We start from the raw sequence: 24379 nt of genomic DNA, 5'->3' as shown, positions 1-24379 counted from the left end.
TTGTTACACAGACAAAAACACAACCAAAAGCATGTAGGAATGAGAATGTCATTGAACCAATGCTCATCTCAATCAGCTTATCCACAAGCAGAGAAACATACTAATAAGTAGAAGGCGTGTCAGCTACAATTCACACAACTACTAAATGCTATTATGAAACTAAAGGAAACTATATGACTTTCTAATTCCCCCATGCTTTTGCTTGTGTTTTTGCCTGTATAACAAAAGTACAATGTTTAGATCAGGGATGCCCAAACTCAGTCCTGGAGGGCCAATGTCCTGCATATTTTAGTTCCAACCCCAATTAAACACACCTGAACCAGCTAATTAAGCTCTTTCTAGGTTTACTTGAAACTTCCAGGCAGCTGTGTTGAAGGAAGTTGGAGCTAAACTAATGCATTTGTCTCCTCACGCATTGACGACTGTAATGATCTTTTCATTGGTTTCCCTGCCAGCCTCATCTCCAGATTATATTATATTCAAAACTCTGCGGCTAGAACACTCACTCATACCAAATGTTCTGCTCATATAACCCCAATCTTGTACAACCTCCATAGGCTCCCAGTTGCATACCGCATTAAATTCAAAATCCTCCTCCTCGCATTTAGATTCTTTTTTTTAAATTACTTTATTTTAAGCATTTATATATATATATATATATATATATATATATATATATATATATATATATATATATATATATATATATATATATATATATATATATATATATATACACACACACACACACACACACACACACACACACACAGAGAACAAGAACAAACATAGGCTCGTACTTTAGACAAACAAAAGACAAAATAAAAGAAAACAACAAAGAAAAGAGACAAAATAAACACAAAGAAAAAAAAACACACACATCATAGTCACAAAACATCAAAACTAGTGAGGGTGTATAGCTTAAACCTCAGAGGGGTCACTGGATTGCTCTTGAGATGTAGATTTGTCAAATAAATCAAGAAATTGACCCCAAGTTGCCAAAAATTTTCTTGTGGAGCTAGTCCGTAAAAATCTGAGTCTTTCCATTTGAATAACAGACATCATATCAGAAATCCAGTTCTGGAATGAAGGGGGTAACGGTGATGCATTTAGATCCTTAAATGTCCCAGTTCCCTTTTATCTCTGCAACATGCTTGTCCCCTACACCCCTACTCGCTTATTATGTTCCTCTGACTCTGGCCTTCTTGCTGTCCCTCTGTACCGCCTCTCTTCAATGGGGGGTCGATCATTTAGTGTTTTTGCACCCAAACTCTGGAACTCTCTACCACGCTCACCCATTCTGTAAATAATATCTCAGAATTGTATTTTTTACTTAAAACTCACTTATATTCTGAATGCTTCACTTCTGATCTAACAAACTGACCACTTTATTTCCACCTGCACTCTGCTTATTTGTCTCTTAGGTCTTGTTTTGTATTTCCAGTTTGTTATTTTTGACTTCCTGTATGTTTGTGTACCTAATGTTGTCTTTACTTATGTCTGCTTGTACGATGACCATGAGCTCTGGAAAGGCGCTATATAAATAAAATGTATTATTATTAAAGGAATCCATTAACATCAGTCAAATTGGATGTAACTTAAACATCCAAATGTGCATAACTGATAAGGAAACCTAAAAACATCCATAATAAGGTTAACAAAATCCATAAAAGTGGTAGTGTCAGAAAGGGAATGGTGGGAAAGTCAATGCTTATTCCCTGTATTAATCCGATTACAATTTTTTACTGCAACATTTTAACACTTTTACCGTTAAAATCACAACTAAGCATAACTTAAACCAGACTTTTAAACTCAACCTAACAGAATTAAGGAACTATGGGTTTTATAACTACATTACAGTCACCACATGCATTAACTCTGAGCTACATCTTAAAATTAAGCGAAGACACGAATTGCTTTTGCTTCTAGTTTCAACACGAAGTTAATGCACTGCAGCATCTCCAACTTCCTCACAGGGATCTTGTGAACCGGCTCTGCTCTGTTACATAATACGTGGAAATAAAAAGCTGTCCGATGTGTTTGTTCTCTGCAGTGCAGCGCAGGAAGGAATGAATACCGTGTTTCGAGGTGGTCTCCTGGGCTTTTCCGCGGGGTTCGTTTAATAATGTTCATCATAAACTCTGCAGCTTTTGCCACAGCCAAAAAAACTGTAGCCAGTCCAGAAACAACACAGCAGCATCTGTTCCAAGTTAAAGTGAAGTTCTGATTAACCTTCCAGTTCGGAGACTCACACTCGTGCTAGTCTGTCCAAAACACACCAAACATTCCACAGAAAGCATTGACAGTCGGACGCTGGCATCTGGCTCCAATATTTGAAAACCGAACATGTAAAAAAAAAGTTTCTGAAGGAACAGGAAAGTTCTGGACCTTCTGGAGAAATGAAAGCAACACTTCAGCTACAATTTCACACCAAGCTCAGGGTGAGCATGGCTTGTTTTGAATAGTCTTGACTAATTACCCATCTGCCTATCTGTCTGCATTGCAGTTAGAGATGCACGTCTACATCAGTGTCTCTCTTCCTGGCAGGTTTTTGTATTTCTTGTAAAGCGTGGGAGCTTTCAAACATCTTTGTTACAAGCTTGATTAACATCTGCAGCTGGGATTGCATATATAATCCAAAGCAAACACATCAAGTGTGATTGAAAATGTGGTTTGTTTCTGACATGCCACACAGTAAGTCGTTTAAACCACCAAACACCAAAGTCGATGACCTCCATACTTGATACAAATCTGATACACTCCGAGTTTATTTTACGACCGATTCGTCTCAGCCTGATTTTCATTCCTGTCGCTCCTTTAGGGCTTATCTTAAAAGAACTAGAGATGGATTTTTAACTACACACATGCCTAGAATAGATATTGGCAAATTGCTCACATACTGCTTACCATATGCTGTTTGTGACCTCATTACATATTTAAATCTGGAAAGATGCATTAGAAGATTTTGGGTCAACGAAACTTAAATCTAAGGAAAAGAAAACCATCTAGTTTCATGGATTTTTTAGTTGTTTTAACTGCTCAAATTATTTCAATTATGCAACAACAACAAAAACAACAACATCAACAACAACAAAAAGATACTTAGAAAATATGTTTTATGTTCAATAGAAGAAAGAAAGCCGTACAGGTGTTGTGCTGGTCAAAAGTCTAATCACATTCCAATAGTAATGATTTAAATGTATTTATATGCATTTTCATATTCTGGATAAGACAAGACTAAAAATTGTTGATCCAATTAAAAGTTGTCGGGCCGACAATTCCCATAAATGCGATAAGTAGCTCAAACTGTCTGTCAGCAAATGTAGGTTTACATCTGCGCCGTTTGTGGGTTCATGTGCACACGAGAGAGTGACAACGGTAAAATCAAATGCTGAATCAAAACTTTTAAAAATCCTGAATCAGTATTGGAGCTACTTTTGCACACTGGAGGAAGGACGACACCATGGCTGAAGGATTTCTTTTAGACAGGTAGTGTTCCATTTTAAAACTAGTTTAGTCACACAAAGCTGATGTAGATTGTGTTGTTTTAAATGGATTATTTGCACAGAAGTGTTGTTCAGCCACTGAAATCTTCCGGCGTTAGATTGATGTGACTATTTTCAGTTTCATAAGGGACTTTTTACAGCATCAATAATGTAGATTTTTATTTAACAACAAAACATAAGTAAATAGCGCTATTCCACCTAGCCTGCTTTACTGAGGTGAAGATGGTTTTATATTTACATCACATTCGTTTATTTTTGAACAATGACAACCTGTGACGTGTTCCCTATATTGTTTACCATGCTAATCTTAATATTCAGTCTGAAATAGCATGTAAATGAGGCTTAGTAATAAGTGCAATTCCTGCACAGTCAGCCAAGCATACAGTAGTTACTTAAGGACAAAGCATGTGAAAGTCCAGCGATCCTTGCATGCATGAAATATTGCACATTATGACAAGTTTTGCTTGTTACAAAACTGAATTGTAGTATTTTAAAGTACTATAAATGGCAAATGACTTGATCTAGTGGGGAGATCAACTACTGCACCTTTAAACTTTTGCAGTCTGATTAAAGAATAAGTGAAGAAAACATTATTAACAAAATCTGACATTCATTCTGGTTCACTTATCACAGATAATATAGAACATTTCTGAAAGAATAGCACTGGATTGAGAAGAACTGTTCATTGTGGGATACAGTTCTAGCATGCAAAGTTGTCCAGACACAGTGTTGAGCAAGTTAACTGCAAAAAGTAATTAATTACTAACTACTTCAATTATATTTCCGATTAGGGCGTCACAGTGGCGCAGAGGGTAACATAATCGCCTCACAGCAAGAAAATTGCTGGTTCAAGCCTCGGCTGGGCCAGTTGGCATTTCTGTGTGGAGTTTGCATGTTCTCCCTGTATTCGCATGGGTTTCCTCAGAGTGCTTCGGTTTTTCCCACAAGTCCAAAGACAAAGCTCAGTTTAACTCTTTTAGTTCATTAATTTTTTTAAGACAAACATGGCTTTTTAGCTTTATATTTTTTAAAATACTTAATCATTATTTTAATAACACATAATATTATTTATCTGTAAATACATAAATTAATTAATTAATAAATACATAAAATTAATTATATATAAATAAAATCAATTGATACGTAAACATTCATTAATTTTCCTTCGGCTTAGTCCCTTTTTATCAGGGGTTGCCATAGCAGAATGAACCGCCAACTATTCCAGCATCTGTTTTACAAAGCGGTTGCCCTTTTAGCCTCAATCCAGTACTGGGAAACACCCATATACAGTACTTTCGCATTCACACACACACTCATACACAATGGCCAATATAGTTCATCCAATTCATCTATAGCGCATGTCTTTGGACTGTGGGGAAAACCGGAACACTCAGAGGAAACCCACGAGAACACAGTGAGAACATGCAAACTCCACACAGAAATGCCAACTGGCCCTCCCGGGATGTGCTAACCACTGTGCTAATCATACATAAACATTATGCAAACCTCTGTTTTTTACAACAACAACAAAAAATGCATTTACTTTTCTTTTGAATTTATTTAAATGTAAATGTTGAATACATTTGAGTTAATGTAGTATTTAAGGCTAGTATATTGTAATTAATTAAATGACTAAAAAAATTCGCAGTAATCCTTTACTTTTTCAGCATAGATGAATTGAATTACACCCAACACCAACTGAACATATTTGTGAAAACAAATCTGACACAACATCCTATTCACACAACATAAAATCTGCATAAAATTTGCATACTGTATAAAGTGTAGGACACTGTGCATGTTTACCTAGTATAATGGCATGCCCTTCAGAATATATACTATTCTTCTATTGGTCAATTTAAATTAGAGTTAGTACACTACATCACTTGTCAGACCTTTAATGTCCTTACAAAGGTGATTTGAGCATGTTCAGTTGAAAAAAATGAGCACTGACCAATGCAAACATCTAATAAAATCTGAGCAAGTGTCCGTTGTTGTGGGTTGGCATCTTGGTTGTCTCTGCAATGTGAACTGGCCTAACATCTCTATCTATCTATAAACGGAACGAAAGCCTGTATAGAATGGGCTGGTCATGGTCTGTCTGTTGCTCTTTCATGCCGCCTCAGGGGCCCACAGCAGGACGGTCAGCATAAGAGACTTTTCATTGGTCCCCTGGCACTGAAATCGAACCCAATAGTAAAGCCAAGTCTGCGTGACTGACAACTGCTGATTTACGCCCCATTTACGAGCTGTTTAAAGTGACAAAGAGCGTCATCAACTGCATCTCGTTTATGAGATTCAGTCTAAACAAAGCCTTGCGAGTGTTTGAGTGCTGACGCTGTTAACTAAAACACCGAAACGCAATAACAACTGCCTCCGACCTCACTATCATTTAATGGCATTGCCTGTCAGCCCCCTCGTTAAGGAAACAATCAGCTTAATTACTCATGATGCTGGAAGCCTCATCAAACTGATGAAAATGAACCCGCAAACAGCGAGTCCTCTGATCATATGTGTGCCTTTTCTGTTTTCCCTCTTCGCATTCCTCTCATTCTGAGAGATTTCCTCTTGGGAAAACCATCCCCCTTTTTTCCTCAGGAAGAACATCCCTCTGAGTGATAAATGCGGATCCATTATCATAGGCCTGGACGTTTGTTCTTAAGCAGATCTAGTTCACCTCCTTCTAAATTTAGCCCCATAAATAAGAAATATTTCATCTTCAACCAACAGGTGGCACACCTCAAGATCTGAGCGATCCGCCTCTGAAACCAGGTAGATGTTATGGGATATCAGAGTTGATATGAAAGCACTTGTAGAGGGTTTTCATTTCATCTGGTTTTCTGTTATACAAATCAATGGCGTAATCCAGCTTTTTCTCATTCAAGTCAATAGAGGCTGTGCAATATGACGATATATATCATATGGAGCAAAATCAAAAGTCTGTCATATTGTGCTCTATCATTTATTTTGTAGTGTCATAAAATACATTGTCTACAGCAATGCTTTTCATAATTTATATAAGTGCAATATTTCACACCATTACCAGGATGCTGACAGAAACATGAATAACAGCATTGAAGAAAGTTACAATGTTTACATTTTGCAATTCATTAACGAGGGTGCGAATTACAGGGGGGTTTGGCGGGGATTGACCACCCTAATTAACGCTTGATCCCCTCTGACGGACATCAAATCAAAATGTATGGGGGGGTGGGGGCTCAGTTCTTTAATAGTAAGAAATAGCTTTCTCTGATCTCTGATTTATATCCTAAATCTTAATAATTAAAAATGTATGATATAAACATACATCTGATCCCCCTATGACAGTTCATACCATTGGGAATGAATAATCGCACCAATCAATGCTAGGAAAAATATGATTCAACAGTCTGAATCTGGCAGTTTTAGAGCACTGAAAGACATCTTAAGTATTCACAAAACACTTTTTTTTTTGTAAAAATATCTGCATGCAGCCTAAAAACAAGAAAATGTAGACACATAATTTGTATAGTTTGGCTGAGAGTAAAATCTAAAATAGTCACTAAATATCCCTCAAAACACTAGAATGTATACATTTTATTTATAAATGTGTTGTAATTTAAATACAGTCATAAATTTGATTCACTGAGCATGTATTACCTCCACCCCCCCCCCCTTTCGTCAACGTATAATTCGCACCCTGCCTGTAATCATTAATTTTTGAAGTGTTTTATATTGAATTCAGATATATTTTCAATTTCTCTCAATTGCTCTGAAGTTAACAAATATGATCACATAAATGAGGACATCTGTCTGACATACTGTCTTTCAAAGTATATACTGAAAGTGTACTATATTGTGATATATAGATATATATATATACAGTTGAAGTTAGAATTATTAGCCCCCCTTTTTATTTATTTATTTTTTTAATATTTCCAAAATTATGTTTAACAGAGCAAGGAAATTTTCACAGTATGTCTAAAAATATTTTTCCTTATGGAGAAAGACTTATTTGTTTTATTTCGCCTATTTAGACCTTTTTAATTTTTTTAAAAACATTTTAAGGTAATATTATTAATATTATTAGCCCATTTAAGCTATATTTTTTAGATGGTCTAAAGAACAAACCATCGCTATACAAAAACTTGCCTAATTACCCTGACCTGCCTAATTAACCCAATTAAATTAGTTAAGCCTTTACAAGACACTTTAAGCTGTATTTAAGTGTCTTGAAAAATATCAAATAAATATTATTTAGTCATTATGGCAAAGATAAAAATAAATAAATCAGTTATTAGAAATGAATTATTAAAGCTATTATATTTAAAAATGTGCTAAAAAAAACTTCTCTCCCTTAAACAGAAATTGGTGAAAAAAATGAAACGGGGTGGGGGCTAATAATTCTGACTTCAACTGTATTTATTATTATCAGGATATTAGATAACTTATATTGTGGTATATTTTGTAAATCACCCGACCCTATAGAGCAGAGATGCCCAAACTTGGGCCCGCGGGCCAAAGTTGGCCCATTGTAACTTTTGATTTGGCCCACCATTTTATCTGAGAAGAGAATGAGTATAGTAGGAAAAGGAAGGGCAAATGCCTTTAACAGAGATAGTAATTTCTAATTTAATGCCACCTGTTTTGTTTGGTTGTTTCATTGTTAAGCTACATAAAAAGCAAACTAAAATAAAATGTTTTGATTAAATGTTGTGGGTGATCTGATTTTTAAAAATAAACTATGACTCGACATATAGAAGACTTCACAGAAGACATCAGTGAGGAAATCAAGACAAAAACAGTTTGCAGCTTGACTAGTGTAACTCAATTCTGTTATAAATGGATTTTTTACTGTAATATGTTTATTATAAAATAAAAATATATTCTGCATTAGTTAATATAAAGCATTGTTTTCTGGTTATTTTTATATATAAAACACATTAGAAAATTACCCATGGTGACTTCGACCAACCTCAAACAAGTTTGGTTTTTGGCCCTTCATAAGAAAAAGTTTGTGCACCCTTGCTATAGAGGCTGTGTATGCATGCCAATAAAACACAATCAGACTTGTTCCACAAAGGACTTTTGTAATGACATATATGATAGATCCACCAGGACTGAAAGTTTGTGATACATACTTGCATTCCCGGCTTTCCAGGTCAAAATGCGGATTGAAGTTGATGAGGATCTTCTGCTGTGGATCAGGAGCCTGGATCAGCCATGTGCACTGCTTGTTCACTGGGTATCCAGTCGGGTAATCGGGAGAGGTCACATACCCGGCACTGGTGATTGTGATTTTCCCACCGCAGGGACGATCTGAAAACCAGAGTGCCACATTTATTGTTTAACAACTGAAACTCAGTGTGTCACACGTATCAGTGTAGTTTTAGTACAGATCATTTCTCAATACTGGGTTGCAGCTGGAACGGCATCCGCTGTGTAAAACATATGCTGGATAACTTGGCGGATCATTCCGCTGTGGCGACCCCTGATGAATAAAAGGACTAAGCTGAAGGAAAATGAATAAATGACTGAATGAACAAACTACACAAAGGTTTCTTGAAACCCATATTGTCACACAGTGTGCCCTGATAATCTTACACGCTGTTTGACAATCGATCGGATCAGAAGATCGATTGAGCACGGTGAAATCGATTAATGTATCTGAGCTGAACACTACAGGCAGGCTGTGGACTTATAAGGGTCACTGCATGGGTGTGCAGACTTGGTTGGCAGATATGCCACTGTGCTTGGGTGTTTGAGTCTGATAACACACACCCAAACAACACTCTCTCTCTCTCTTTCTCTCTCACTCTCACACACACACACTCTCTCTCTCACGCACACACAATATACGGAGTATGTTTTGTCTAAAAATGTACAAAATTAATAGATGAATGAATGTTCTTACAGTATGGTTGTTACCTTTACTAATATAAATATCAACTGAAATAAAATACAAAGGCTAAACTCTCAAATTAAAATGAAATAAAAAAATCAATAATAAAAGAATAACAAAGAATAATAATCAAAGCAAAAAATAAACAAAAATAATAAACCCCAACAAGAGGTGATATCTATCTATCTATCTATCTATCTATCTATCTATCTATCTATCTATCTATCTATCTATCTATCTATCTATCTATCTATCTATCTATCTATCTATGGTGATATCTCTACAGAAACATTGGTATTTCGTGAAACAAACCTCAACCTAAAATAATTTTATTCAAATAATTGTACCAATATCATCAAATCAACCTGACCAATAGCTGATTTTGTACTAAACCAACGGAGTTTTAAGGAACAGACCAAAAAGCCTAATGTCATTGTCCATATGACAAACTGTTTTATTTTCTACGTTTTACTGTACTAATAATCTGATGCGAACTTACTGAAATAAATAAATTAAACCTCTCCCCTCATCAGTTACGCTTTCTACCTTTACCTTCAAAAACAGCAGCCCTACAGGTGAGCATCAAACGGCAGTAACAATCTGCATAACAGAGGTCTCCGGTGCGCGGTGAAGCCGAGAACACCGAAAACACACCACCACAATGACCAACTCACCCGTCAGAGCGCGAGCCACGGACAATCCCGTTAGAGTCACACAGAGCAAACACCAGTACATCCTCAAACGAAATCTCTTCAGATATATCCTCAGCAATTAGTGTGAATAATTATTGTTGAATCCTGTAGTTTTGGGAAGCTGTGGAAAGATCCTGTCACTCAGAGCCAGGGAGCCGCGGTCTCCTCTTCCATTACGCGAAGATGAAAACTCACAACCCTGGAAAGCGGGAGATTCTCGTAGAGTCACCGCCACTGCTGTGTTTGCTTCAATTTCATAATCCGAAGTGTTGGAGATGCTTGACAGCGCGTCCTGGGCTCAGCTCGCTGTCTGCGGGCGCTTCAGCAGTCGGGTCACTCCCTAATATATGACTGATTTCCGTCCTCTGTGTCGCGCGTACACGGGCACTGCTGGGTATATTTAGCAGGTTCTCACTAGTGCGAAGGTGTCAGCATCCGATATGAAGACTGAGGGTGTCAAAACTCTCGGCAGCACTGGTTGCTCCCGTTCCTCCTCCTTGAGAGAAAATGGGCAGGACTGGAAACGAGCAAACCCTCTCACCCCTTCCAGGCAGAGACCGACGCGCTGTCTCTCTCTGCCAACCAGACACGGAGACCGGGGGCCAAACCAGAGAGACTTCGCGCTCCTCTGCGTGGGAGCCCAGTGCAGAGAAATGAGGGGTTTGGCACCCCCAATTAACGTGACAACCTAATAAGAAGTCAATAAAAAAGTTGAGGTATGTTTGTTTACGCATCTTTTGTATATGTTAATAATTGCATTTTCAAATAAGGTTTCAGTAAACACTAACATTACAAGTTAGATATTTCACTCTAAGTCAGAATGTGAATGGGGGGAGGGGGGGGGGGGGTCTGACCCCCTAAGTAATGCTTGATCCTCCCTGGCAAACATCAAAACAAGATATATGGGGGTGAAGGAAGGGGTATGTCCTCTAATAGTTAAAAATAGTTTGCTCTGATCTAATAATATTAATAATTATTCTTCCAGCTGCAACCTATCATTGGGAAACATCCATACACTCTCATTCACACACATACACTACTGTCAGTTGAGCTTACCCAATTCACATAGTAAAATAAAATAAAAAATATGTGCAGTCTTAATCCATTAATAGGTGCAGGAAAGCAAGCATGTCCCTGTTGAGTTAATATCACACATGTCATTGAGAACCACTTAGTATCCCTTAAAACACTGAATACATAATAACAAGTTTGATTAATAAATTAGATGTAATTGAATTAATATAAACATTTGGCTCACTAAGGCATATCACCAAACATAACCGAAAAACTTGACCCCCTGCTCAAAGTCAAATATTAACCACAGAAACAGTACCAGCGAATATTCATTTAAGAATGATTAATCGCTAAAACACACGTTATCTACATTAGAATAGGCTATTAGTCTACATATTTCAGAAGAAATAAGAAAACAAAGATTAATTTAATCAAATTTAATTGCAACCAAATTCACTTACAGAAATGCACTTCGCCCCTTTGTAGGGTAATTCCTATAGGATATAGGTTCAAAACCCCCGCTGCAAGACTAACTATGCCTTATACTGTATTTAATTTATTTTAAAAAACATAAAGGTTATAAACTATTTAATGTGGTTAACAAGTAAGGAGAAAACAAGTTCGTTTTCCCGCCCTTACCAAAGCAACTGTATGCTTCCTGATCGATGTTTATTTTAATCAGAGTGAAAATGCACAATAGGGTATTGCACAGGTGTGATTTTGTTGAGTAACACTCATGTACACAACATCAAAAGACATTAATATTAGGTTACATTTAGGCTGTGATGTCAGGAGACCAAAATCCAATGTCTAGCCAAGATCTTAAAAAGACGTCATAATGACATTAAATACTGACATTTATTTGTCAGGTACGGCAAACAAAATCCAATGTCTCCTAGACGTCATAGAGGTAACATCTACACATCTGTCAGTATGTCTATCTATCTATCTGTCTAATTAACATTTGCTTATATTGTAGAAAACGGTAACGCAGTGGCGCAATTGGTAGTGCTGTTGCCTCACAGCAAGAAAATTGCTGGTTCGAGCCTCGGCTATGTCAGTTGGCTTTTCTGTGTGGAGTTTGCATGTTCTCCCTGCGTTCGCTTCGTTTTCCTCCGGGTGCTCCGGTTTCCCCCACAGTCCAAAGACATGTGGTATAGGTGAATTGGGTAGGCTAAACTGTCCGTAGTGTATGAGCGTAAATGAGTGTGTATGGATGTTTCCCAGACATGGGTTGCAGCTGGAAGGGCATCCGGTGCGTAAAACATGTGCTGGATAAGTTGGCGTTTCATTCCGCTGTGGTGACCCCGGATTAATAAACGGACTAAGCTGAAAGGAAATGAATGAATGACTGAATGAATTGTAGAAAACTTTTCAAGAAAATAACAACTCAAAAAAACTAATTATTATTATTTATTTTATTTATTTTTGCTGTGATTGGATTATTCCACTAATTTATGGCACTCCTTAACTATTTTAAAGTTAAAATATTGGGATTGTCTTTTGTAAAAATGAATAGGTTTAATTATTTATTAAATAAGCAATTTTTTTCTAAATGACTATGAATTATAATGCATATTAAAGTTAACCAAGAGAAAAGTCATTGGTTTTTAACAAAACAAGAAATTTTAGAAATAAAACCTGTTATTTACCCTGTTTTTTACCAAACATGACCAATGAAAACATTTGTGTTTTATTTATTAAACTTAATGCTTTCTGTAAGACTTATGTGTGGAACTCATTTCGCATAATGTGTCTGTGCACATCGCAATAAGGATTAGGAGCGCCCGCCAACTCCAGGAATCTGTTTCTCTGGCTGGTGACACAGTGACATAAAAATGTGTAGCACGTAGTCACTTTCAAGCTCAGAGCGCAGCAGAGCAGCCAGCGCTGCAATCTGATCATCCACTGGGAGAGGGAGCGAAAGAGAGAGAAAGAGAGAGAGAGAAAGAGAGAGAGAGAGAGGCAAAACATTTTTTTCAGTACAGTCTGTTCACAGAGGTATGGATATATGGCTATTAAAGAGTTCAGAGAGTGGCACTGACCCTAATCTCAGTACTAATCCACTACCATTTAAAGGAATATTTCATCCAATAATGAAAGTTTTGTCTTTGTAAAGGGGCAGTCTTATGCCATCTCAAATCCATTTGCAACACAAAAGGAGATTTACAGAAGAATATTCACACTGCTCTATTCTAAAAAGTCCTCCTATGACTTGTCATCTAAAATCTCATGATTGTGTGATTATACATCAAAACCGACAGCATCTCCATGCGTTCGCGCAGCTCTCGTAATCAGTTGTGACGTTTGGCCAAACATCTGCTCTTGTGTTTCTCAAAAGAAAGTAATTAAGTCATATGGGTTTGGAATAATGCGAGGATGAGAAAATGATGATAGAATATTCGTTCCCTCATTATCCAGTGGCAGACGCTGATTGTTATAAGCTCTTGGTGATAATGAATCAAATAATTCTCTGAGATAACTGAACAGTTAATAAAAGACATGCCTCTGAAGTCACGGCGCAAATGCAATTAACCAATCAGAAGCCTCTTAAGTGCATGTCTTTATAATATAGAACCATGGTTCAGTGAAGGAAATAATGTAGCAATATAAATACAACGAACAGCTAATTGCTGTATAAAAAATGATGTGATCCTTTAATTATGATAGTTTACTTACCCTAATATTGTTCCAAATCTGCATGCATTTTGCCTTCTGTGTAAAAATATTGTACAGTTAATGTTTTAAATACACATTAATAAAAAACATAAAAATATGAAATGCATTTTAAAATATAAAAAAAATAAGGGTGTGATTGAAACTCTTTTGGGTTTCATTGCATGAATTGTTTTTGTTTTAAAGGGCACCTATTTTACCCCTTTTTCAAGATTTAAGATAAGTCTCTTGTGTGTCCAGAATGTGTCTGTAGAGTTTCAGCTCAAAACACCCATCAGATTATCGATTATACCTTTCAGAACTTTAGAATGTTCTACTCTGATTCAACGCAAACTCATGGCAATTCGTAACATTTTGATTTAGATGAATTCTTATTAATTCATACAATCTAATTTGTACAACTTAGTACGATTTGCTCATCACCCAATAACAGATGGGGTTAGGGGTGGTAATGGCTTTGATGGGGTAAGGGCTTTTTCGTATCTCAAATGTCTCTTGCGAGTGCCGTTCGAGCCGGCGCTGTTCACCCATGAGTGGCCGCTGTCTGACTGACTGAATGATTGACCCGCCCGCCCTCTCACTTCCCTAAACCCAACTGACAATTTACAAAAGCTGTCCAGAAAAAAAAAAAAGCCCTCGTCTGATTTTTTTTTACCACGTTTTCGGATTTTACCACATTCTCACCCTGTTATGAACTCGTTTACTTTATTTTTTGGATTCAGTTTTTGTCTTACCGGATTTCTGGAACCGCTCTTCCCCGGACTCGACCCCGGTCGTCGTGATCAACTCCTCTCTGCATCTCAAGCCTGCCGATGTACACGATGAGCTGCCTGGACAAACTGGTTGTAGCGGGAAAGCCCTCCACACGGATGTAAGCGGTCACCCAATAAGTGCAAAAGGGAACGGCGTCATACCGCCCCGTAGCGTTCGCTTAAAAAAATTAAATGCAGCCATACTGTACGTACCTCCCGGGACGTATTTCACGGTCTCCAGAAACGTCCACAGGACTAGGTTTTTAGAATAAGCCTGGGTTCTGTTTTAACATCAGGAATTTTTTTTTTAAGGGAGTTACTGTCTTTATATCACACCAACATGACTGTGGACACTATAACTACGCAGAGTTTTGTCCAAACTGCTTAAAAAAGATGATTTTCATCAGCTGCGCTTTAATATCCACAGTTGAAAGTCAAACAGATTTGGAAAAATGGGAGAGTTATACATGAAATCTGAAAAATCTCAGAAGGGGGTTTTTCATAGTGATTCCACAAAATAGACATTTTTCCTCTTCTAAAAACTACAGTATAATCTAAAAGAAAACTCTTTTGAGCTATAGAAGGTGTCCTATCATACGTTTTTCCATCCTCCCCAAATTGCTCTCATAACACTTTTCATCACCCAGACAATTCCCTTGTCCATTAAAAAATCCACCTAAAAAGCTCTATTGATGTTAAAGGGGCTCTATTTTATTTTAATGCGTCTCTACTGTGCATAAGGCCCTGTTTTCACCTGGTATTAACATGAATTTTCAGTGATCCGAACACAATCGGTCAGCCAAGACGCATTAGTTTCCACCTGGTATTAGCATGCATTTAAATGAATCTCCTGTGAGCACTTGTGTGTGGATTTTGTCGAGACCCTTTCACTACATTTCCGTCACTTTTACAGAAATATTCTGATTCCAGAGAGCATTCGATTAGACAGAAATTTGATGAGAAACTAAGGTGCAGAGTGATACAATGAAATGACTGATCTATACTGGTGGAAAGAGCTCAGGAAACAATTTTGTGTTTAATAGACGTCTAATAGACATCTAAATGTAGACAGCTTGGCTAAAACAGGGCTAAACTTGGGCTGTCATCAAAATCTAAGAAAAGCCAAAGACTAGAGTAGACAAAGTACACTGTAAAAAAAAAAAAGTTATTTTATGTATTTTCCGACTACCGTTAAATTACAGACATTTACAGTAAATTAACGGACAGTAAATTACATAAATTTACCGAAAATTTTAATTTAGTTGAATTACTGTAGCTTATTGTCTGTAATTTTACGGGAAATGTCTGTAATTTGCCTGTAAATGGCTTGTAATTTTGGCACCCTAGCTGCCGAAAAAAAAAAGAAAAGTAAAATAACAGTTTTTTTTTACAGTGTAGACAAACTTCATATGTGCAGTCATGCATTTCTGTTTTTTTAATGACTAGTCTAGTTTTGGCCTATTCTTAAACATTTTCCATTTCAATTTTAGCCTTGTTTTAGCCAAGACGACTATGTTTAGATGTCTATTAGACATCTATTAGACATCTTGCTGAGAAGGAAAGATAACTGTACATACCCACTGCACATTGTAATTATGTACACACCCACTGTGCATATACATTTGTATGTCTGCACACTTCTGATTATTAATAGCAATCTGTACATATTTTCATCTATTTTAAATCTCTGTTCATAGCTAATACAACCTGTAAATAATGTTAATAGTACATCCATTTGTAAATATCCCCTTTCTATAACTGCACTTTATAACTTATACCTGTATCCTGCACTTGCTGCTATTGCACTGCTGGTTAGACCTAAACTGCATTTCGTTGCATTGTACTTGTACATGTGTAATGACAATAAAGTTGAATCTAATCTAATCTAATACAAATATTTCTAAACGCAATATTTGGAGTGAAATAGCTTTTAGATAATCTTAAAGAGATTTTTACCCAAAAAGGAAAATTTGCTCACTATTTACTCACCCACAAGTGAATCCAAACCTTTATGATTTTTTTCTTTTTGAGATGTTTGGAAGAAACCTGTAACCATTGACTTCCATATTAGGAATAATACATACTATAGAAGTTGCATGTTTTCAGCATTTTTCAAAATATTTTCTTTTGTTTTTAACAAAATAAAGAAACTCATAAAGGTTTGAAACTATTGATATTTACATTAGATGTCGCCTCTGCTATTAATGTCTACTGGAAGAAATACGTCAATAGAGTCACCATTTTGGGTAGTGCTCCTTTAAAATGAATGCAGGACCAAGGTGCAGCGGAGGACTGTGGCCATCCAGAGCCAGAGATATATACAGATAGATACATACATCTATGATCAGGAGTTTTCCCGGTGGTCAGTATGCAAATATTTTTTTTTAAATTACGAAAATTATAATTTTATCCAACTTTTCTACATCGATAGATAAGTGATCGCATGGGCATTGCCGACATAGAGCATGTGTTTGAATGCATGGAAATGTATTATCCTCCCTCCCTGTTAAATTTGATCTAATCTGTGTCCTTAAACCCCCCCCCCCCTACATTCTCATGCTAACGGAGGAAACGATTCATTTGAGAATGAGTCTTTGTTATGAATGACTCATTCACTTAGCCGACAATAATACAAGTTTCTAGCACTGCAGCATCTTGTTGTCATATTTCATTTACATTGTTTGCTGGTTTTATTCAACAAAACTAGCATAAGCCTGGTATTTAGTGCGAGTTGGTGGTACTTTGCCCTATGGCTAGTGCAGTAGTGACTGTATTATCATTAATAACGTTACTTGTTGAGCACAAAGTTCGTAACATACAAAAACGTAAAATATGCAATCTTACCTATGAAATGTTCTGCCTATATATGTGCTTAGTTTTCTTTCTTTGCTTGTTACTACACTTGTACACAGTGCTAAAGTCCAGCATCTTTATATTGGCTTTAGTCTGGACTATAGTGTGGTTGAATGACTTTTGTCCTGGGAGCACTGTACAAATGTGGCAGCGTTATTGACGCATGCTAAGGGCCCGTATGCGATATCTAGTGTACATATCTATGATTAACAAGTAAAGGGTTTCATTTTTGAGTGAACTATCCCTTTAAGGCTGCTATATTTATAACAAAAGCCAAAAACATGCATTTTGATTTGATGGGAACTGTAAAAGATGGAACCACAGATGCAAGTTAAGAAGCTTTATAATTAATAGGCTACTATTCAAGTGCACTATGCTTCTACTTTACATGTATGCTGCATGTGTGAGTGTCATAATGATGAATGTCTACTGATAACACAAGAGCTGGTCAGATAACAGCACAACTGCTTACTGATTCAGACAAGCTTTTAACAAGGAGATAAAGAGATGTCACACAAGCGCGAACACACACACAAATATTGTTATAATTTTTCCAGGACAAGATCCAGCAGCTGGTTAAGATTTAGAATAAGGCTAAAGACTGTTGACATGAATCTGCAGCTTACAGTGCACTCCGACTCTGTCCGTATGCTTCGGATGGGCTTTTCAATCAGACACTGACTGTGTGTTAGCCAGAGCAGCTGAAATCCCCCAACACACAGTGTGTTAATCTGCTCACAAACACTCGCTCTCTCTCCTCGCCCGCCTGTTTTATGATGCCACGCTCAACAGCGCCTCGGGCCCCTGAACGCAGAGATGTCTGCAAGCCTGAGTGAGAAAGACAGAATGAAAGAGGGAGAGAGAGAGGAGATTTAGAGAGTTAGTCTGCCCAGATATCAGCTCCTGCCAAACCTGATATTCCAAAGTCACGTATGGCTGGAAAAACAAAAGGACAGTTTGATATCCTGATTTTTTTTTTTTCATGCACGATTGAATCTGATGAAAACATAAAAATGATGATGAAAACTTGCCCGGGCCACATTTTACTCCTTAATAACAAAGGAAGAAGATGAAAAGAAATTAGATTTTGAATAATGAAAGAAGCCTGTTTATTCATTCATTTCACATTGTGACATTTCATGACAATAAATTCTCATTATTCCCAATGGTCGGGGCCGGATTAACATAAAGGGCTATGGAAGGAGGGGCTTTTGATTGGCTGGAGAATTAATTTTGTGCCATGATGGTGGGAAACACCTCTTTGCTTTATACTTTCTCATGTCAATAATATTTATTCAGCTCACTGGTGTTCAAAACAGTGACGGCGCTACACCAGCGTTAGGGGTGGCTGTAGCCAGGGATGGTCAATATTTTAAAAAAAAATGTATTTCAGATACGTATTTAAAAAGTAAAATAGTATTTTGTAACTTGTATTTGATAGGGTTTATGAAAATGGGTTTATATTTTGTATCAAGTGAAGTTTATAAAGTTCATAAACTAATTTCGAGAGAATCACGTGCTTACCATTTATCACGGCCGGTCTCGCATTTGCTAATCACTATCTTCCAATCATATGAGCCCTAAGCTACTATAAATAGCCACAGTTTTTAGTTCACGTTATCTTCGTTTGGAAGAAACCCCCCTCCTCTCCTATTCTCCTCCTTTACCTCTGATTGTGCGGCACGGCGGCCCAGTGGTTAGCACTATGAGCCCCACAGCAAGAACACTGCCAGCCCTGGTTCCACAGGACCGGTGGGTGTTTCTGTGAGGAGTTTGTATGTTCTCCCCGTGTTCGTGTGGGTTTTTCTCCGGTTTCCTCCCACCATCCAAAGACATTCAGCATACATAACAATCAAGCTTTGTCTAATCCCTTGTGTTCCCTTAGCTACCGCAGCAGGGGAGTTCTGAGATCCACCGAGCTCAGGCTCCCCTCTTGCTCTGCCAACGGGAGGAAGCCCCGGGCTCGAGGAGCCCTTGAGCTCAGGGCTCTCTCCCGGGACAGCATGCCAAACAAGCTTTTATAAATCATCAGCTAAGTGTGAACTCTTGAAACTACTTTAGTGTCTTCATACTGTAAAATAGTTTGTAAGAAGTCTACTGACTGACATCATAAAATGTAGTCTTTGATTGGTGCTTTCTCACTAATAATAAAGAAGTTGATCAATGCTTGGAGTATGGATAGAAATTATGCAATCACATATAAAGAAAGTAATTCGCAAATAGCAGGGGGAAAATCAGGAGCAGGTCAAATCAGACAGGAAAATAAAGCAAACAACATAAAAAAGTTCTAATATAATGAGATAAATTGGCTGTTTCAAATGCCAGTAGCTGATCTGCAGGTGCTGTTTATAGTTAGTTGCAAACTTTGACAGTTAATCAATGTAAGACAAAAATATTAAATAATATACCAGTCTACTGGTCAATAACTCCAAGATTCTTTGAGATATCGTGTTTTGAAGAGTACAATTACAAAAAAAAAAAAAAAACATGATTTATGGAAATGACTAAAACTGGAAGTTTCAGTTGTTTTCAGAAATCGTGATTTTACATTGAGTACATTGAGATTTCAATTGCAAAAATACTGAAAATTTGTAAGCAGGTGACGTGTAAAACCAGTCTATGTGTAGGACACACCAAACCATCTAGGCCAGGGTGGGTATGACATTTTTCCACATTAGGGCCACATTAGACTCTGGGGGGTGGTTTTAGAGGGCCAAAAATTCTGTGAAACTATTTAATAAACAATCATAAAAAGTAAGTCAAAAGTAAAAAAAAAACAAAAACAAAACAATCAATTTTAGGTAAAAATTATTTGAAAAATCAGCATCACAATATCAACTTCACATAAATGCCACAAGGTTGGTTGTTTGATTGCTTAAAATGCCCGTCTGAACTATACTGTCCGGTTTCCCCCACAGTCAAAAGACATGGGGTACAGGTGAATTGGGTAGGCTTAATTGTCTGTAGTGTATGGGTGTGAGTGGGTGCCTATGGATGTTTCCCAGAGGTGGGTTGCAGCTGGAAGGGCATCCGCTGTGTAACATATGCTGGATAAGTTGGCGGTTCATTATTTTGTGGCGACCCCGGATTAATAAAGGGACCAAGCAGAAAAGAAAATGAATAAAATGTATCAATAAAATAAATGTGGCCTTTGTGTTTGCTATAGGGCATAGGGCCCAATGTGTCCAAAAAAACAAAACAAAAAACAAATACAGTTTCAACAGCAAAGTGTCATTAAAATTGCAACAGTGTTTTGTCATTCTTCTCTGACTTTCAGTCTTGTTGTTGATTCAGTTTACTTCAATTACTTACAGAGTTCATCATTACTTATGAAGCAAACTCAGTTCACTCATGAAGCATCTTTATAAACACACCAGTGTCATTATTCAACTCTAGTCAGCTCAGATGCACATACGCACTATTTATATGAAGATCCATCATTTACAGCAAAATCTGCAATTCATATTGCTCTTTCTTCCCTCGCTCTCTCGCTCTCCGGTTTTCACCCCAGTTTTCTCATTCCTTTTCCATTTCACATCCCCTCCCCAATCATTCATACATGCTTAGAGGCCATTCTGTTATTCTTTCCAAGTCTGTCATTAAACAAGAAAAAAGCCCTCCACAGCCACAGGAAAAGTCAGCTCAGCGGACGGAGCCCGATTGGCCATCCGTCGCTCCGAATCACAGAGCGGAGCCAGCATCTGCTGGGACCCAAACCCAAAAGCAGAAAATTTACATACAGTTTGACCTTCCACACAGGCCTGCGTGTGTATGACTGAGCGTTACACACAGCGTTCATGAAGCTATTTATCATTCTTTCATGCAGAAACAGAAAGACTGGGGCGGAGGGGGGTTGGACATGTTGCCGCTCTGTTGCTTCAGGCCGTTGTGCATGTGGAGAAATTTCTGAAATTACATCATATATCACCCAGCGAACACACATAGTCATACACACCCAGTCAATCAAACACATGCGCGCAGACACTTTTGATAGATGGCTGAAATGAGGAGATACGTTACTGGTCCCCGAAGAGAAACGCAGTCATTTTGTATTTAGAAATGTGATCTTTTGTGTCAGGATTCCCGCCGTTCTGTCTGGATGCGAGTTATCGGGCAGCTGTGAAGGGAGAGAATGAAAACAGCAAGAGCTTGGGATACATTTGCAATAGCTATGTTTTTATTTTCACACAGCAATTTTAAAATGAAAATAATCCTACATTGGTGTATGTTTCAGAAAAGATTTCCATCCAGATTAAACAACAAAAATGCATATTAAATGGACTAGGGTCTGTCTGCAGACTGCAAGACAGGGGCGTAACATGAAGGGGCGTAACTTGTAGTAGAGGCATAACCCACATGTCTACTATGTTGTTGGCAAGGTGGGGTTGTGCCCATCAGTTATTAACGTCTACACCTACTCCACACCTAAACTCAACCATCACAGTTATTAACGTCTATACACCTTTCCCAACCCTAAACTTAACCATCACAGTTTTTTACATTTACACTTACCACAACCCTAAACCAAACCATCATCGTTATTAATGTCTACACCTTTTCCTAATCCTAAACGCAACTATCACCTTTATTAACGTCTACACCTTCCCCAACCTAAACCCAACCATCACCGTTATTAACGTCTACACCCTCCTCAACCCTAAACCCAACCATCACCATTATTAACATCTACACCTTCCCCAACCCTAAACCAAACCATCACAGTTATTAACATCTACACCTTCCCCAACCCTAAACCAAACCATCACAGTTATTAACATCTACACCTTCCCCAACCTAAACCAAACCATCACAGTTATTAACATCTACACCTTCCCCAACCTAAACCAAACCATCACAGTTATTAACATCTACACCTTCCCCAACCCTAAACCCAACCATCACCATTATTAACGTCTACACCTTCCCCAACCCTAAACCCAACCATCACCATTATTAACGTCTACACCTTCCCCAACCCTAAACCCAACCATCACCATTATTAACGTCTACACCTTCCCCAACCCTAAACCAAACCATCACAGTTATTTACATCTACACCTTCCCCAACCTAAACCCAACCATCACCGTTATTAACATCTACACCTTCCCCAACCCTAAACCAAACCCTAATCGTTATTAATGTCTACACCTTCCCCAACCCTAAACCAAAAACATTATAGTTATTAACATCTACACCTTGCCCAACCCTAAACCCAACCATCACAGTTTTTAACGTCTACACCTTCCCCAACCTAAACCCAACCATCACGGTTATTAACAACTACATCTTCCCCAACCCCAACCCCAAATCATCACTGTTATTAACATATCCTTACCCAAATCTAAACCCAACCATCATAGTAATTAACGTCTATACCTATTACAACTCCCTAATCCAACCATCATCGCTATTAACGTCTAAACCTACTGTTATTTGCATCCACAGGAGACGACGCCGAGTAGGCTAACTACTATAGCAAAACAGATAAAAGCCCCTTTCACACATACAGACCTTTCCGGAAAATTGCCGGCAATTTTCCGGAAAGGTTGTATGTGTGAACAGGTCCTTTTTGAAAATACCGGTAAATTCGTTCTGGCTATTTTCCGGAAAGAGAAGTTGTAACATTACCGGCAATTTGCCCGAATGCTGCGCTGTGTGAATGCAGAAGGAAGATTCCCGTAATAAGCGCGTGCACGTTTAGAACGTGCTGACGTGAGACGTCTGCTTTAGCCAATCACAACAGTCAGATGCATTTACGTCCGCGCGGTTTGTGAGGATAAAAGCCTTTGAATATTTTTCCAGACACATTTAGCTGCTAGAAGTTAGTCAGATCACGTTTATATGTCCTTCTTAATGCCAACTGTGTAAATAATCATCGATGAGATGCTTATGATAAGCCTGTGAAACAGCCTGTGAGCGCCTGCACACGCACATATTAAGAACATCTCGACATGCGAAAGTAATCCTGTGAAAGTTGTTCACAATATTGATCATCCACAGAGTTTGTAATTTAGTCAAATGTTTACAAATACAAGTGCAGCCGTTTAAAGCTCATTTGTGGTGAATGATGTCAGAATTTACCGGTATTTTGGAATGGATGTGTGAATGCTCTTTTCCGGAAAATTTCCGTAACGTCCTCGCCTGTGTGAACAGCGCTTTTTTCAATATACCGGTAAAGTCGTTCCGCAAATTTTCCAGAAATTTACCGGTATCACTGTGTGAAAGGGGCTAAAGTCAGCGAGTGGAGTTGAATGGTGGAATTGCTAAAATTAATGAATATAACAACATATCAAATGAATTGGTTGTGGATAAATTTGCTAAAATCTCATGAAAACATTTGGTGAAAATGTTCTCTGTTCCACCGTCTTGCCAGTAACATCTCGTTGTGACATCTTGCATGGTTCAATGGGATCTCGATAGCTGCAAGTTGCGCCTCTTCATGTTACACCCCTGTCTTGCAGTCCTCAGACAGATACACTAGACTAAATGCGAAAGTGCACTCTGAAATTAATTATTAATTGGATTCAGATGATTAATTGGTAAGTGGCTGCAAAAAAATTATACAAACAAATTAAGGAAATTAATGATCAACTTAATTTGTTTGTTTAAATTTAGCCCATATAAATTGTTTGCAACCACTTACCTTAAAAACATTTAGTAAATCCAATTTACTCTTCTTTTCAGTGGCATTTTGAAAATGATTATTAAAAGTATAGCTATGAAATTATCGAAACAACAAAACAACAAAATTGTAGTGTAATTATAAATTATAATGGAATTATTTAATACATCTAGTATTAAATTGCTCTTTGAAAAAGGTCACATTGAAGTTAGTTTTTAAATGGGGAGTATATGCAAACTCCACACAGAAATGCCAATTGACTCACCCGGGACTCGAACAAGCAACCTTCTTGCTGTGAGGCAATAGTGCTATCCACTGAGCCACCGTGCCGCCTGCATAAAATTAAGAAAACTGATTACAATGACATTTTTTTAATAAACAG

The 24379-nt window shown here is 37.7% G+C and overlaps 2 protein-coding genes across 4 annotated transcripts in view; both read right to left on the bottom strand.

The window, feature by feature from the left end:
• Window positions 1-10528, bottom strand: part of nrp1b (neuropilin 1b) — a 63635-nt gene extending 53107 nt beyond the window's left edge. For all 3 annotated transcript variants that reach the window (XR_015477618.1, NM_205674.1, XM_087239133.1), the window contains 2 exon segments: window positions 10062-10528; window positions 8627-8804 (listed from right to left, as the gene is read on the bottom strand). Coding sequence is in view for 2 of the 3 variants with exons in the window: in NM_205674.1 (NP_991237.1) it covers window positions 8627-8804; window positions 10062-10122 (239 nt within the window). In the remaining variant the exon portion in view is untranslated.
• LOC147846472 (uncharacterized) overlaps window positions 1-24379 on the bottom strand; it is a 563173-nt gene that overhangs the window by 521565 nt on the left and 17229 nt on the right. The gene's annotated exons all lie outside the window — the stretch shown is intronic.

Source organism: Danio rerio, chromosome 2 (genome assembly GCF_052040795.2).
Source record: "Danio rerio strain M-AB ecotype USA chromosome 2, GRCz13ab, whole genome shotgun sequence".
Lineage (NCBI taxonomy): Eukaryota > Metazoa > Chordata > Actinopteri > Cypriniformes > Danionidae > Danio > Danio rerio.
This window is presented reverse-complemented; position numbering and strand designations above follow the sequence as displayed.